The 17,375-nt window shown below is 49.8% G+C and overlaps 1 protein-coding gene across 1 annotated transcript in view; it reads right to left on the reverse strand.

Moving 5' to 3' along the window:
* LOC122922310 (pleckstrin homology domain interacting protein) overlaps positions 1-17,375 on the reverse strand; it is a 177,080-nt gene that overhangs the window by 59,753 nt on the left and 99,952 nt on the right. The window contains exon 23 of the mRNA XM_044272879.1: positions 13,406-13,530. Within this exon, the coding sequence (XP_044128814.1) occupies positions 13,406-13,530 (125 nt within the window). The remainder of the gene's footprint in view (positions 1-13,405; positions 13,531-17,375) is intronic.

A 17,375-nucleotide genomic window follows, 5' to 3' on the forward strand; every position in this document is an offset into this window, starting at 1 on the left:
GATCAGTGCGGTAAACACTGCCCATGTGTCAGCCTCATCTCCCGGACCAACCGCAGCTGTGGGCAGTACAGAAGATATGCCTAAAAAGAGGGCATGGCTTATAAAATATAGCAAATGGCACAAAATTTCAAACACAGGCTATATTAGTAAGTGCCATATAGTCATCTTACATGCACATTGGTCACAAGTATCCAACCCCTTTAACTACTGAACTACAGCTGTGCTCCAGAGCAGTAAAATCGACTTACATGCAATCTTGTACACTGCAGCTGCCACTTTTCAGTATAGTTAAAATAAAATAAAAAAACACTACAAAAAATCTTGATGCAGTCCCAGCCTAAGGCACTACATTTTTATAGCGCTGTTTTGAAGGTGTTTACAGGCAAAAATAAAGTGCCGGATAGGGCACATAACTGATCTGAACAAAGCTAAAGAGACTCCATTGAGTACTAGGGAGTCCATTCACTTTCCGTTTGGAATCCTGTATTTAAAAAAAAAAAAAAAAAAAAAAAAAAAAAAAAAGGTCCTGCATGTCTGGTCTTTGTAATGAAATCTGTGATGAAGACCTGAGGGGAGACTACAACCCAGATGTGAGCTCGCCCTAAAATGTTGTACGACATGAATAGCTTCATGCATTCCCCATGTAATAATTCTGGAACATTTATTCTTATGGCTCTATGTTGTGCCCCCCAACAGGTTACCTCCCCTCTGTACCCTTACTGCAGACTGCTAGCAATTAATTTATAACTTCTAGTAGAAATAGTAAAAGGAATGGCAAAACAGAACCATAAGAATAGATATTACATATGCAAGAAGCTTGTATTGTACTCATTTTGAGCTAAAAATATTTTTTAGTAATAATAGGTCATCCTTTTTTCTGTATATGGCCAAGATACTCTAGTAGCTCCCTGTCTTTTCATCAGACCAGGAGCAGACGGACTTTTTATCTCTGATCTCTGACCTTATAAACACTCATAGCTCAGTTCTTATCTCACTAATAATAATGTGGCTTAAAAAAGTGTTTATTTCCTCTCAGTAGTTTAGAAATAAGTGTTATTAGATGACAGGCACAAAGTAAAAGTACCAGTCAGACGGTTAGATAAACAGTTAACCCTTTTGTGACAGAACAGTTCAATATTTTTAATAAAGGCCAATTGAAAAAAAAGATTTTTAGACAAAAAGGAGATTTTTGTATAACTTACCAGTAAAATCTCTTTCTCGCTCTTCATTGGGGGACACAGAGACCTTGGGTATAGCTATGTCCTCTAGGAGGCGTTGACACTAGATAAAGCTGTTAGCTCCTCCCCTGGCAGCTATACCCCCTCCAGCCTGGAGAGAGAGCTTCAGTTTGTGAGAAGCAGTAGGAGAAGCAAGCTAAGAAAAAACACGGAACACCAACCATGGCAAAAGACCCAACGGGCTCAAACCATCAACTGCCACAACCGTGACCAAACAATAATACTGGGTGGGTGCTGTGTCCCCCAATGAAGAGCGAGAAAGAGATTTTACTGGTAAGTTATACAAAAATCTCCTTTTCTCGCCCATATTCATTGGGGGACACAGAGACCTTGGGACGTCCAAGAGCAGTCCGCAAGGGGGGGGAAAGAAACACAGACCCATGGAGCCAGCGCCCCTGCAGGCAACAGAAAACTGCTGCCTGCAAGACCAAGCTTCCAGAGGCGGTGCCCGCCGATGCATAAGTATGCACCTGGCAAATAATTGTGAATGAGCGGAGGAGGGCAGTAGCCGCCCGCACAACTGCACGGCTGAACCTTGAACCATCCGAGCCCAAGAGCGCTAACCCCTCTGGTGAAAGGAGCCGCAACACTGAAGGGTGGAACCTTGCCCCGGGGACAGAAGTTCAAAAAAAAAAAAATGCAGACGTGCAATTAACACCCTGGAGGCCGCCAATGTTATGCGAGGACCCTCCGGAAGACAAAACCAAGGCGAGCACGGACGCCGGAAGGAACTGGAGGCTGACAAACAGTCAGAGCCCTGACAAGGCCAAATGACCCAACTCCTGTTCCTTAGGGTGGGAAGGGGAGGTACGTAGTGATGGAAGGCCAGATTCTTCATTGAGATGAAAATCAGAGACCACCGTCGGGAGAAAGGAAGAACGGCCCCAGGGAAGCTCCTACCCCTGGCAGAACCAGGACAGGTTCAAGGGGAGAATTCCGGAGTGCTAAAAAGACCAAGGTCTGATCCCAGGCGGTAAAAGGAGGACGGCATGGAGGAACCGTACGGCTATTCCCTGTAGGAAGGAATTGAGGACCCCGGGTGGGTCAGAGGACGCTGGAAGGCCACACAGTGTCGAACCTATCCAGCCAAGAACCAAAGCCCAAGCAAAAAAAACCCGATCCACCCCTGCTAAGGAGAAGCGCTCCACGGAAACAGAAGTGGTCCACCAATGTCCCCCCGAGCCGACCAGGTTTGACGGGAGACCGAGAAGCTGCCTGAATGAGGCATGTCCAACCGCAAGCCAGGAATCAATACATTGGATAGTCAAAGGTAGTGACGATATGAGAACCATTGATGGAAGAACTCCGTTAGCGACCGTGTAGCAAAACTGCTTGACGGAAGCAAACAACCAAACCAAGATTAGAGAGAAAAACTTCTGCCTCAAGGAGGAAGAAGAGAAGGGGTGTCCCGTTCCAGGAACCAAACTCCATCAACAGACGCGACAGCACCCCCCGCACATCCTGGCGTGGGGAGTCTCATAGTCTAGTCACGGAATGCGCAGCGAAAAGGCATGACTACATCGGACAGACATGCCGACACCAGTCAAGTATCGAGAGGTAGTGGTACACACCGGTAGCGCGCCCAGGACCAACGGTAGGAGTCACCTGTAGAAGGAGGAATACAGGAACGTCACAGGCCAACAGTCGGTCCAGAACGAGACCGAAAGAAAAAGAAAAAACCACAGAACCAAAAACCCTGCATCACATAGATGAGGGGGGGTAGCAACAGAGGAACCACCAAGGTTTGCGGAATGGCCGTGAACCCCGAGCCAGAGAAGGAAGAACGGAAAGAGAAAGGGGGAAGGGGGAAGCCCGTTTCCCATCCGAGACCAGCAGTATACAGAAGTAGCCACCGGATGAAAGCAGGGATGCCATACTCCGCCAAAAGAGGAGCCTATGCAGCGTACGCCACCGAATACGGAGACAGAAGAATCCGTCAACTGACGAAGGAGCCGTACAGGAGGAGCCAGATTACGCAATGGCTACCACAGGACCCCCATACCGTAGAGGAATCCGGTAGAAGCCACGGTACCATACAGCCCCAGGGAAGGAGAGCTAACTTTAAAACGCTCCACCCGGGAAGGGCGCTGAACAGGAACAACTGCCCAGCAAGCGTCAGGGTAGAACCCCTACCTGTTAGAATGCCCCACTGTAGCGACTGCGAACGCTAGTACCCGCACAGGCTGAACAGGCTGCAAAACTAAACCAGAGTGCCAACCCAAACACTTCCCACATCAGGAATGGTGGAAGAGAGTAAGGAGTCAGTGTAACACTTGGCCCTGTTGGCACGTAAACCATATATGTGCAATGGTGTACGCACCACTACTGATGCGGACAATACCGTTACTGACTGGGACAATGGAAACCCATAGAGATGGGAGTCTCCAGGACACAAGTGGTTTTGGGCAGGAGTTATAATCCTGCCCAAACCCAGCTCCAAAGGAACACAATGAGGAATAGCCACCGTATGTACTGGTGGAACTCATATAGTACTAGAGTAAGCGTACCGAGCACCGTCAAGTACCGACTGTCGCCACGCCCCCAATGAAATAAGCGCAGGCACCTAGAGCCGTGGCGCAGTTGAATTGCAGAATCTGAAGATGTACAGATACTCCCCCCCCGCTAGTGATCACTAGCGAAAGAGAGTAAGGCAAGTAGTAAGCACAATGACGCGCAACACTCCGCCTAAGGAAGGATAGTGCGACAGCCGGACCGTATCCAAACTGGCGCCACAGGCAGACACCCCACCAGGAAGGGGGGTTAATACCCACGGTGAAAACTAGTGCATATGGCAATCCTGTACCTTATGGGAGAGCAATTAGCACCCGGGAAAGGAGGTAATGGATACAGTACCCCTTGTAACCAGTGAGAATGGAAACACTCCACCAATGGAAGGAGCTAATGAATACGGCAGGTACAGAACCCAGTGGAGGTACAATTCCGCCACCTACAGAAGGGGGAATGCACTGAAAATAGTGTTATTGTACCTAGTCCACCTATGGCAGGGGACAAAGTATAAAGGTGAAAACCGGATCGTAGTAGTGCAATTACACCGGCTAAGGAAGGGGGTAATGCCCACGACGAGTGCTGCTGGCCACCGTAGACGCAACCTAAGGAGATTGATTCGGATTCACGTCAAGGCCCGAATCAGTGATTCTCCTCACCCCCCCTCCCTTGGGCGGACCCACTCCCGTGAGAGAGGGTGCACCTGAGCGTGACCCTGGGAGGAAGGAAGGGTGAGTGGAGATATCGAGGAGAAGACGACCTGCTGTGGTCCGCTTGCGCGCAGGTATACGCATTAGAAAATCGCCCCTAGCAGTCGCGGACTGCGCAGTTGGGGCTTATCAACCAAACTACCTGGGGGTGGATTGGGAACAGAGGTCCTGTATACAAAGGGAACCTGCGGAGAATTATCAACCCAACAACCCTAGAGGGTGGATTGGGAATTTCCAGTTTTTTTTCCCCACTGGAATCGCGCAGGTGGGGAATTATCAACCAAACGACCCCATGGGGTGGATTGGGAATTCCAGAGGTTCTCCACAGTATGGCTCAGGTAGATGAATATCGACCAAACGGCCCCGGAGGACGGATTGGGATCCCGCAGAGATCCTTAACTGAATTGCGCAGGTGGAGAATTACGGGAATACTTCAGCTGTCCTCCTGTGAGTTGCGAAGGTGGAGAGTTATCAACCAAACGACCCCGGAGGGTGGAATGGGAATTCCAGAGGTTCTCCGCTGTATTGAGCAGGCGGAGAATTATCAACCAAACAACCCCGGAGGGTGGATTGGGAATTGCGGAGGCTCTCCGCTGTATTGAACAGGTGGAGAACTACCAACCAAACGACCCCGGAGGGTGGAATGGGAATCCAACGGTTCTCCACTGTATTGAGCCGGTGGAGAATTATCAACCAAACGACCCCGGAGGGTGAATTGGGAATTACGGAGGCTCTCCACCGTATTGAACAGGTGGAGAATTATCAACCAAACGACCCCGGAGGGTGGAATGGGAGTTCCAGAGGCTCTCCGCTGTATTGAACAGGTGGAGAATTATGACCAATGACCCCGGAGGGTGGATTGGTAATTGCAGCGGTCCTCAACTGCATTGCACCGGTGGAAAAGAATCAACCAAGCTTCCCCTGAGGGTGGGTTGGGAACTGTCAGAGGTCCTCCACTGGTCCACGCAGGTGGAGGATTATCAACCAAACGGCCCAGAGGGCGGAGTGGGAAACTACGGTAAGAGAGGTCGTCACATGTCCGGGGCATGACACGGGCCCATTTTCGTGCCGCACAGTCAGAGTGGACATGACTGAGTGGAGTAGGGCCTGAATGGAGGCAGACATTTATTTCCAGCTTCATTTAATTTTTTTTTTTTTTTTTTTTTTTTACTTTTTAAAAACTGGTCTGCCTAGCCTCAAGTGGATAAGAGGCAGGAAGGAGTTAACAGTGCAATAAGCAATTTTTCTAGGCCATCCAACCCCTGATAATCCGGAGCTGGCCCAACAGAAGTGGCTGGCCGGAAAGGGTTAACCAATAACGACATTAGGTCCAGGGGCGGTGCTGATGGGGGCGGGGCAGCGGCAGCTAGGCGGGAATTATTCGCGCCGGTCCGCCACCCTCCCCCTCTGAGTCGCGGCCTAGCAGGTCGCGAAACCAGGGCCTAAAGTTCCGATGCACAGCCACCCCGGACCCTCCCCCTCTGTACTGAAGTCAGCCGGAGGGTGGAGGGACCCGGAGCGGAGCGCGACACACATCCCGCCTGAGAAGCCGCACCGCGGCCGGGATGACAACAGGGGAAGGAAGCCTATAGGCCCCAAGAGAAGCCGGGGCCTAAATTTGCAGCGGCGCCCGGAGGACCGGGATGCTCACCCCGCGGCCGAAATCGTGACAGCCGGAGGTCCATGTTAAGTAAGTGCCCCGCGGCGCAGGACAACCGCAAGTTGTCAGATGTCCGCGAACGGCCAGGGGCATTAACCCTTTCGGAGCTGCGTGCTTGACGCCTGCTCCCGAAAGTAAAATGAAGGATACTGCAGCAAGTGGACGCCTGCTCCCGAGACGGACTGGGCTCCAGTCTTTTGCCGGAGGTGCCCCGGGAAAAAGATACATTAACCCTCTAAGAGCCGGAAGCAGTCGGCCTAGAGGGCAAGTGAGAGGGGGACCGCGTGTCGCATGGCGCCCGCCGGATTAAACCCCTGCTCTCTTTCAGGGGTCTTGCCATAGTTGAGTAAAGCCCCCTGGCCGTTAACCATAGGGTGACCCAGACTTTCAAAGATGGAGGGAGGGGCAAGGTGTCTTCATACTCACCTAGTCCCATGTACTCACCTCTCTCATCCTCTTCTCTTCACCCTCCCTAAGTGGACCTCAAGGTCACCTTCTCCAGCAGGGTCACCTCCTCAGCAGCTGGCACCGGAGTGGCAGGCGTCTGGTATGGCGGGAGGGTCTTCTCTTTGGCGGACCTAGGTGACCCCTTGGCTGGCGGGATGCAGGGGAGCGAGGCTGCCCTGGTCCACTTTGTCTTCTGTGGGGGAGGCAGCAGTGCGGAATCGGCACTGGCGCAACTCGACCCCGGGAGAACAGGGAGGCGAGGCGACCACTGTTGTCCCATCTGAAAAGGAAGGAAAAAAATAAAATCTTCAGGAGATCCCTGCAGAGCAGGGAGGTCTTGCCTCCTATTGACACTAGAAAAAACTGAAGCTCTCTCTCCAGGCTGGAGGGGGTATAGCTGCCAGGGGAGGAGCTAACAGCTTTATCTAGTGTCAACGCCTCCTAGAGGACATAGCTATACCCAAGGTCTCTGTGTCCCCCAATGAATATGGGCGAGAAAATGAGTAAAATGCAATCATAAACAAATTGCATCTGAATGTGAACATAGGATGTTAATAGAAATTATTTTATGATTCATTTTCTACTATAATTAGGATTTACTTTTCTATTTCCCGAGCAAGAACAACTGTGGCAATGGCAGATGTGTGATACTTAAAATGATATGAATGATTTTTCATGAGAATTATCTGTAGGAGTCTGTTGCCACCTTACAGCACAATGGACTTTAGCGTTCTTATCATTCCTTATAGAGTGTACTTATTCATTCTGAAGACTAGAGTCCCAGCATCCAGAGCTTCAAAAAGGTTGCTTCATCTTTATACCTCCGGTTATGATTAAGAACTGAACAGTTCGAAACATGTTAACCAGTTACGGTGGTGGGTGAGGTGCACACTGTATGCATTCCTTTTATGAATCCGAATAAAGACAAAGCAACCTTTTGAAGCTCTGGATGCTGGGACTCTATTCTTCCGTATGTTACATAGAAGACTGGTCCGGTCTTGTTCCATGCATCCTCGTCTATGGTGAACTGGAAATCGCAACTTTTCTACTTTACTTATTCATTCATCTAAATCCCTGAGCCTTGCAGGAAGGAAGGGAGTGAGTAAAACCTTAGATTTTATCACAAGACACGGAGGCTCCTATTGCATATAACTCTCTTTACTGTTACCATAGCAGCAAAGAAGAACATGTCAATCAAAAGAAAAACCATAACAACTGACTCCTCCCCTCCATCCCAGTATATATTGTCTCTCCCCTCTGGGATCATCCTCTTTCTTTGCTGCTGCCATGGCAGATAAGTAGTGTTCATATTAACTGTATATCTTTCTGTTTTTGGAATTTCCTTTTAGGTTTGTCGCCTCATGTTTTGCTAACCCAGGTGTCCCCTGGCCACCTTTTTCCCCAGAGCCCTCGTTTCTGCGGGAATTTACTGATTTCATATATATGTCTTTTCTTTATAGTTATATCCGCTTTATCGTGCCCCACTTGCGCCGATTATTGCTTGTTTTGCCCTCCCCTTTCCCTCGCTTGCCTTCTCGTCCGGTCTCCGGTCCCCGGTACCTGTTTTTTCTTCAGTACTCTGTTCCGGCCGAAGTCTCGCGATCCGCGAGATTTCGGCCGCCATCTTGCTTTTCCTCAGCGCCCGCCCGAGATCTCGCGATAGGCGGGATTTCGCAAGCCCGCCGCTCTTTCGCTTTCCCGGCATTGCGGGCCTAGGCCCCTCCTCCCGCCCTCTTACTTCCGGCTACGACGCGCGTTTTCTCCCCACGCTGATCCCTGTCGCCTCTGCAGTCCCACACCGCTCTACAGGATCACTCGCCTGCGTTATTTCGGTAGGTTTGGGCTTCCTTATAGACGCTTTGCTTAGTGTCCCTTGGGTGCTGTATCCTCATTAGCGTTTTTTCCCTTCTTTTACAGGTCTGTCCTTCTGGTGGTCTGGGGTGACTAACTCCTGCCACTTATCATGTCTCGCCGTAGCTCCTCATCCAGGCAGGACGCCCCTAGTGCCCCCCTTGTTCCTGCTAATGCCCCCTCCCGCGATGCAGGTCCTCAAGGGTTAGAACATACTGCGTTACAGCAATCGATTTCTGACGCAATCATGGCGGCGATGGGCTCTATGTCCTCAGCACTGTCCCAGTCGATCTCTCAGGCCCTAGGGGCACAATCCGCTGAGTCCATGCAGGACCAGGCTTTGGATATCGCCAGACCATCTGCCTCCAGAACTCTCAGAACCGATGGTAATCCATCACATGACCACGCGGTTGTCCCACGGAAAAGAGCCTGCGCACGACAGGCAGAACGCTCTCGTGCATGGAAGTCGGCCAGGACTATAACTGAGCCACAGTCTGATTCTGAAAGAGAATCGAACGAGGAGGCGCGTGATGAGTCTTTATATGACTCTTTAGAGGACATTCAGGACGTTGAGGTTGATCCTCTGGATATGTCGCCTACCCCCGGGCCGTCCATACCTACGGTTTCTGTACAGGGAAACCAGCCTCTCCCGGACGACCTCATGGTTGACTCCCTGGGTACTCCTTTGTTCAACCCGGACGAACTCCATCATCCCCGCTCTGCGGAATGGCTCCCCGCCACTCCGGTAGCACAATATTTGGAGGCAAAAATCCGTACTCCTCTGAGTAAGGAGTCCCGGAACAAATTGCGGGCAGAATGCCCTCGGCCTTTGATTTTGAATAAAGTGTGTGAGACGCCTACGGTGGACCCGAAGATGGTCCAATTCCTCACCAAAACGAAATTCAACCCAAAAAAGGGGTTGGATTCCGCTCTGCGGGCCGTTCAGGACAAACTCCTTGACATCACGGGGCCCCTCGCCAAGATCTTTGAGATGGCGGAGTCCGCTAAGTCGGAGGGCAGGCCGGTCGACCCGGTTGAATTGGGCGGATGGGTCCAACGGGCCATCTGCATCACGGGCAACGTAAACACCTCTCTGGCCATCGAACGGCGAAAGGCCATTCTGATGAAGGTGGAACCGAAGCTGTCCAATTTAGCTTTGTCTGAGGCAGGCAAGAATGCCCAGGGTCTCTTATTTGGAGACTCATTCATTAAAGAACTGGGCAGATACGTCGGGGCCTTTACGGCGTTAGACAAGGCCCAAACGTCAATGAAACGTGTTTTCAACAACCGTTTTTCCAGCAGGGCCGGCAGTTCTAGGGGCCGTCTGTCCGGCCGGTCGGATTTCCACTCCCGCGGAACGGGACGAGGCTCCTTCAGTTATCGGTCCTCCCTCCAGGACCCAAGGCACCAGCCGTCCTTTTTCCCATCCAGAGGCTATTCGGGTCGGTCCAGGAATTACCGCGGGACCCCATCCTATCGCCGCCCAGTCGGTAAGTCCCCAACCAGTGATTCCTGTGCTTTCTTCAACAGGTTGTGTCGGGGGCAGACTCCGTTTCTGTTTCAATGCCTGGTCCGAGATCACCTCAGACCAGTGGGTGCTCCAGACCATCAGGGGATTCACGATAGACTTGGTGGCTTCACCGAACCAACTACCCACTCCTCACCCCATCCACTTAACCGGTTCCCTTCTGCATCTTTTACACAGGGAGCTGGTGGGGTTGGTCCACAAGAGGGCGATAGAGCGCACCTCACCTCACCCCGACAGGGTGGTCAGTGGCATGTTTTTGGTCCAGAAAAAGGGCGGTCAAATGCGCCCAGTTATCAACCTGAAGGCCCTCAACTCACTGGTTCAGTACCGGCATTTCAAGATGGAAGGCATCCATCTTTTAAGGGATATGCTACTACCCGGCGATTGGATGGTCAAGCTGGACCTCAAAGATGCATACCTTACGGTACCGGTAGCCCCGTCTTCCAGAGACCTACTTTGCTTCCTTTGGGGAGACCAGATTTGGCGGTTCACTTGCCTGCCGTTCGGTCTTTCGTCCGCTCCGTGGTGTTTCACCAAGGTGATGAAACCGGTGGTATCTTGGCTCCGCAGCAGAGGGGTGCGCATGATAATTTATCTCGACGATATCCTTATCATGGCGCACAGTCCATCCCTTCTCCGATCTCACCTCACCTTGACCACCGACCTCCTTTTCCGCTTGGGTTTTATCATAAACCACGAGAAGTCTTGCCTCACTCCGGCTACGTCCATGGAGTTCCTGGGATTCAGAGTAGATTCCGTGTCCCTGTCTCTTCATCTCCCTCTGTCCAAGGTCCGGTCAATTCGCAAAGAACTGCGCCACGCTCTTCTTCAACCGCAGTTGTCGTTGCGACACCTGGCGCGACTTATTGGCCTGTTGGCATCCTCTATCCAGGCCATTTTCCCTGCACCCTTGCACTATCGGGCTCTCCAGAGGCTCAAAATTGCCCATCTTCGGGCGGGATCCACATACTCGGACCTGGTCACGCTGGACACGGAGACGAGGGACGAGTTGAGGTGGTGGATCCAGAATCTATCGGTTTGGAATGGCAAGGCTTTGCTGGGTCCTTCGCCGGACCTGATCATCGAATCCGACTGCCAGCTTACACGGCTGGGGAGCTCACTGCAACGGGATTTCCACCGGGGGGCCTTGGTCCCCGGAGGAGTCTCGTCTTCATATCAATGGCCTAGAGTTGCTGGCAGGGTCGCTGGCGATTCGCAGTTTTGCGAATGGCACTGTCACGACTTGTATCAGACTGCGGATGGACAATGTATCCGCAGTCAGATATGTCAACGGGATGGGCGGAACGCGCTCGTCAGTTCTGACGTACCTGGCACAGGACTTTTGGGAGTTCTGCCTCGCCAGGGGTATCGTGGTGGTTGCGGAACACCTTCCCGGCCTCCGCAATGTAGTGGCGGATTGGAACTCACGTTACTTTTCGGATTCCAGCGACTGGAAGCTAGACGAGGGGGTGTTCCTAGCTTTGTCGTCTCGCTGGGGTCCTCCCTCGGTGGATTTATTCGCGAGCCGCTTGAACGCCCAGACTTCCCGGTTCTTCAGCTGGCGACCGGACCCATTGGCGGAGGCAGTAGACGCCTTCCTCCAACCGTGGGGGGGTTCACTGATGTACGCATTTCCCCCCTTTGCCCTGATTTCTCGGGTCCTCCTTCAGGTTCAGCGCCAGCGGGCGGAATTGATCTTGATCATACCTCTGTGGCGGTCTCAGCCCTAGTTCCCGATGATACTGGATATGCTGGTGGACTCTCCGCTCCTTCTTCCAGACCTTCCGCACCTTTTGCGGGCCCCCTCGGGGGACTCCCACCCCCTCATTCAGTCACGCCTTCTTCGTCTTCTCGCTTGCAGGATCTCGGGTGCTCCGGCAGGTTGTCGGAAGTTTCGAACACGACTGTTTTCCTTCTGGAAAACGCATGGGCTCCAGGGACCAGACGTGCTTACCGAGCCGCCTGGGACTCTTGGGCTCGCTGGTGCGGAGAACGGGATCTGGATCCCTTTCGAGCACCTGTAGTGTCGGTCCTGTCTTTCTTATCCTCTCTATTCGATGCGGGCAAAGCCTACCGTACAATTAATCTGTACAGGTCGGCCATCTCATCACGACATGAGGGTTTTGAGGGTTGTCCTGCTGGACAACATCCTCTTGTATGCCGTTTGTTAAAGGGTTCTCGTTTATCTCGTCCTCCCAGACCTCGTTTTTCTACCACTTGGGATGTGGGATTGGTTTTGTCCTTTCTCCTCTCGTGGTCTCCTAATGACCAGTTGTCACTGCGACATTTATCTGCCAAGTTGGTTACACTTTTGTGCCTCATTTCTTGTAAGCGGGTGTCGGATGTCCGGGCTCTGGATTACGATGCTCGGTCCTTCACTCCGGATGGGGTCTTATTTAACATTTCTAGGCGCACAAAAACGAGCATCCGCTCTGTGTCTTACCCAGCATTCCGGCAGTCCCCTCTTTTATGCCCGGTGGCATGCCTCCAGGAGTATGAGTCTAGGACGGCTTCCCTACGGGATCCTTCTTCCCCTAATCTGTTCATTTCTTTTCGGAGGCCTTATGCTCCCGTTTCAAGTGTCACCCTCTCTCGTTGGGTTAAGGAGATTCTGGGTCTGGCGGGTGTTGACACCTCTATTTTTACGGCGCATTCGGTTCGCAGTGCCTCTGCTACGTCCATGTCGGTCTCGGGAGCCCGTCTGGAGGACGTTTTGCGCGTGGCGGATTGGTCCAGAGTCTCTACCTTTCGGGAATTTTACTTTCGTCCCGAGTCACATGCCTTTCATTCTGTCATCTCTCAGCTTTAAACTTGCAATAGGAGCCTCCGTGTCTTGTGATAAAATTTCATGATTTTCCTATTACATGACGTAAAGTCATGATTTTATTAAAGACACGGAGGCGAGTATTGCCCACCCTCCCACCCGGGGTTTTGGTTATGTTCAACTGTATTATTGTTCTTGTCCTATTGTTCATAATACTGCCCATTTTGATGTTTCATGTGTGCACTACATCTTGATTGGTTTCGTGCCATTTTCATGTGATTTTACCTCGTATTTATTTTATCCTGCAGGTTGATTGATTTCTTCATTCATGGTTCCAGTTCGGTTGGCGCTGTTGCCGTTTAGGTTTTTCGGTGGATCCGAGTTTCCTGGTCGATTCAGGGTCTGGAATGTCCATCGGGTTTCGTATGGTCCAAGTTCCGTCGATGTCTGCGGTTTTTTGCTGTTCAAAGAAAGAGGATGATCCCAGAGGGGAGAGACAATATATACTGGGATGGAGGGGAGGAGTCAGTTGTTATGGTTTTTCTTTTGATTGACATGTTCTTCTTTGCTGCTATGGTAACAGTAAAGAGAGTTATATGCAATACTCGCCTCCGTGTCTTTAATAAAATCATGACTTTACGTCATGTAATAGGAAAATCATGAAATTTCATCAGATTTAAAGAAATAAAATAAATAACTCACTTCATTGTAAATGCACCTCCAGTCAGTTTACCAGTGTCTGGATCAAGGAATGCTAGCTTCAGGCAGCAGAGGGTAGGTAGGCCAACTTCATATTTAATTCCAACAATCTTCATGAGCTCTTGCTCCTTAAAAAAAAAAAGTTAAAAGTTAAAAGGGACACCACTATCAAGACATTTTACCACATACTAACCCCATAAGGATCTCCGCCGTACATGTACGGCGCAACCGGACGTGACTTAACGCCCGGTGCCGTACTGATCAGCGGCAGGGGTCCGGCAGTCACTGATAGCCGAACCCCTGCTGTAAACACCGATGCCGGCGCATTAACGCCTAAGCCTCATTCACACATCAGTGTTTGGTCAGTGATTTCCTTCAGTGATTGCGAGCCAAAACCAGGTCCAGCTCTTTACACAGAACTGGTGCAAATCTTTCCCTTATACCTTATATCTGTGGAGGCTCAAACCCTGGTTTTGGCTCTCAATCACTGACCAAAACACTGACGTGTGAATGAGACTTTAATGTGCCGCAGGTCCCTAATAAAGAACCAAAAATCATATGTACCCTAAAATAGTAGCAATAAATCTGCCACATTATCCCATAGTTTCCAAAATGGGGTAATTTTTGGGGAATTTCTACTGTAGGGTGCATCAAATGGGACATTGTGTCAAAAAAAACAGTCCAGCAAAATCTGCCTTCCAAAAACCATATGGCGTTCCTTTCCTTCTGTGCCCTGTCATGTGCCCATACAGCAGTTTACGACCACATATGGAGTGTTTAATGCCCTGTTTCTGTAGTTTACATAAATATTTAGTATTGTTTGGCTGTTAACCCTGGCTTTGTTACTGGAAAAATGGATTAAAATGGAAAGTCTGCCAAAAAAGCGAAATCAGACTTGGACTGATTTTTTGTAGGTGTGTCCCTTGCTGCAGCACTGGCAAATCGCAGCGCACAGCTCATAGACTGGCTATGAGCTGTGCGCTGCGATTGGCCAGTGCTGTAGCAAGGAACACGCCTCCTACAAAAAATCAGTCCAATACAACAGACGGAGCACAGACACCGGAGCCTATACCGGGCGAACGGAGCGGTGCACAGGCATAATAGTAAGTGCAGGGGGACCCCTGGGCGCCGCTCTGCCCACAGATAGAGTTAGTTTTTAGTTTGTATAGGAGTGAAAGGTCCTCTTTAACCACTTCAGCCCCGCTAGCTGAAACCCCCTTCATGACCAGAGCACTTTTTACACTTCGGCACTACACTCCTTTCACCGTTTATCGCTCGGTCATGCAACTTACCACCCAAATGAATTTTACCTCCTTTTCTTCTCACTAATAGAGCTTTCATTTGGTGGTATTTTATTGCTGCTGACATTTTTACTTTTTTTGTTATTAATCGAAATGTAACGATTTTTTTGCAAAAAAAAAATGACATTTTTCACTTTCAGCTGTAAAATTTTGCAAAAAAACGACATCCATATATAAATTTTTCGCTAAATTTATAGTTCTACATGTCTTTGATAAAAAAAAAAAAAAGGTTTGGGTAAAAGTTATAGCGTTTACAAACTATGGTACAAAAATGTGAATTTCCGCTTTTTGAAGCAGCTCTGACTTTCTGAGCACCTTTCATGATTCCTGAGGTTCTACAATGCCCAAACAGTAGAAAACCCCCACAAATGACCCCATTTCAGAAGGTATTCCGTAAGGGGCATGGCGAGTTCCTAGAATTTTTTTTTTTTTGTCGCAAGTTAGTGGAATATGAGACTTTGTAAGGAAAAAAGAAAAAAAAAGAAAAATCATCATTTTCCGCTAACTTGTGACAAAAAATAAAAAATTCTAGGAACTCGCCATGCCCCTCACGGAATACCTTGGGGTGTCTTCTTTCCAAAATGGGGTCACTTGTGGCGTAGTTATACTGCCCTGGCAATTTAGGGGCCCAAATGTGTGAGAAGTACTTTGCAATCAAAATGTGTAAAAAACTGGCCTGCGAAATCCGAAAGGTGCACTTTGGAATATGTGCCCCTTTGCCCACCTTGGCTGCAAAAAAGTGTCACACATCTGGTATCGCCGTACTCAGGAGAAGTTGGGGAATGTGTTTTGGGGTGTCATTTCACATATAACCATGCTGGGTGAGAGAAATATCTTGGCAAAAGATAACTTTTCCCATTTTTTTTATACAAAGTTGGCATTTGACCAAGATATTTTTCTCACCCAGCATGGGTATATGTAAAATGACACCCCAAAACACATTCCCCAACTTCTCCTGAGTACGGCGATACCACATGTGTGACACTTTTTTGCAGTCTAGATGCGCAAAGGTGCCCAAATTCCTTTTAGGAGGGCATTTTTAGACATTTGGATCCCAGACTTCTTCTCACACTTTCGGGCCCACATGTAACCCCACTTTGGAAAGAAGACACCCCAAGGTATTCAATGAGGGGCATGGCGAGTTCATATCAATTTTTTTTTTTTTGCATAAGTTAGCGGAAATTGATTTTTTTTGTTTTTTTCTCACAAAGTCTCCCTTTCCGCTAACTTAGGACAAAAATTTCAATCTTTCATGGACTCAATATGCCCCTCACGGAATACCTTGGGGTGTCTTCTTTCCGAAATGGGGTCACATGTGGGGTATTTATACTGCCCTGGCTTTTTAGGTGTCCTAAAGCGTGAGAAGAAGTCTGGAATATAAATGTCTAAAAATGTTTACGCATTTGGATTCCGTGAGGGGTATGGTGAGTTCATGTGAGATTTTATTTTTTGACACAAGTTAGTGGAATATGAGACTTTGTAAGAAAAAACAAAAACAAACAAAAAATTTCCGCTAACTTGGGCCAAAAAAATGTCTGAATGGAGCCTTACAGGGGGGGGGGGGGGGGTGATCAATGACAGGGGGGTGATCAATGACAGGGGGGTGATCACCCATATAGACTCCCTGATCACCCCCCTGTCATTGATCACCCCCCTGGTAAGGCTCCATTCAGACGTCCGTATGATTTTTACGGATCCATGGATCGGATCCGCAAAACACATGCGGACGTCTGAATGGAGCCTTACAGGGGGGGTGATCAATGACAGGGGGTGATCAGGGAGTGTATATGGGTGATCACCCCTCTGTCATTGATCACCCCCTGTAAGGCTCCATTCAGACGTCCGCATGATTTTTACGGATCCATGGATACATGGATCGGATCCGCAAAAAGGAGATTTTTGTGAAACTCACCTGTAAAATCTTTTTCTCGTCTTTTCCATTGGGGGACACAGACCATGGGTATAGCTTAGAGGTATTAGTAGGAGGGACACTATGCAAATGAAAGAGCTCCTCCTCCTCGGGCTATACCCCCAGACTCCACCAGGAGGAACTCAGGCGTTGCACAAGCAGTAGGAGAAGGAGCAAGAAAAAATCATGGAAACCATCGGACCAAGCCATAAGGTCCAACCAGAAACAGAAAAACTGAACTAAAGACCCCTCCTGCAACAGGAATAATGGGTGGGAGCTGTGTCCCCCAATGGAAAAGACGAGAAAAAGATTTTACAGGTGAGTTTCACAAAAATCTCCTTTTCTCGTGCTTTTTTCCATTGGGGGACACAGACCATGGGACGTCCAAAAGCAGTCCATGGGGTGGGAAAAAATACCAGCACCGCCAGGAGGAACACCCCAACGGTCAAACAGGAACCACAGCCTGCAAAACCCTGCGGCCAAAGCCGCATCAGCCGAAGCCAGTGAATGCAACTGACAAAAATTTGCAAAGGTATGCAAGGACGACCAGGTGGCCGCCGTACACAGCTGAGACGCAGAGGCACGACTGCGTCTTGCCCAGGAAGCCCCCTCCGCCCCAATGGAGAGAACGGCAATTCTAGCCGGGGGAACTCCACCACAAGCGTGACAAGCCGCGGAAATAGCCAAGCAGATCCAGAGCGCCAAGAACGGCGGACGGAAGCAGTAGCCGCGAGACACACCTCCAGGACCCGTACAACATCCA

The sequence above is a fragment of the Bufo gargarizans genome, unplaced genomic scaffold, assembly GCF_014858855.1.
Source record: "Bufo gargarizans isolate SCDJY-AF-19 unplaced genomic scaffold, ASM1485885v1 fragScaff_scaffold_186_pilon:::fragment_2:::debris, whole genome shotgun sequence".
Lineage (NCBI taxonomy): Eukaryota > Metazoa > Chordata > Amphibia > Anura > Bufonidae > Bufo > Bufo gargarizans.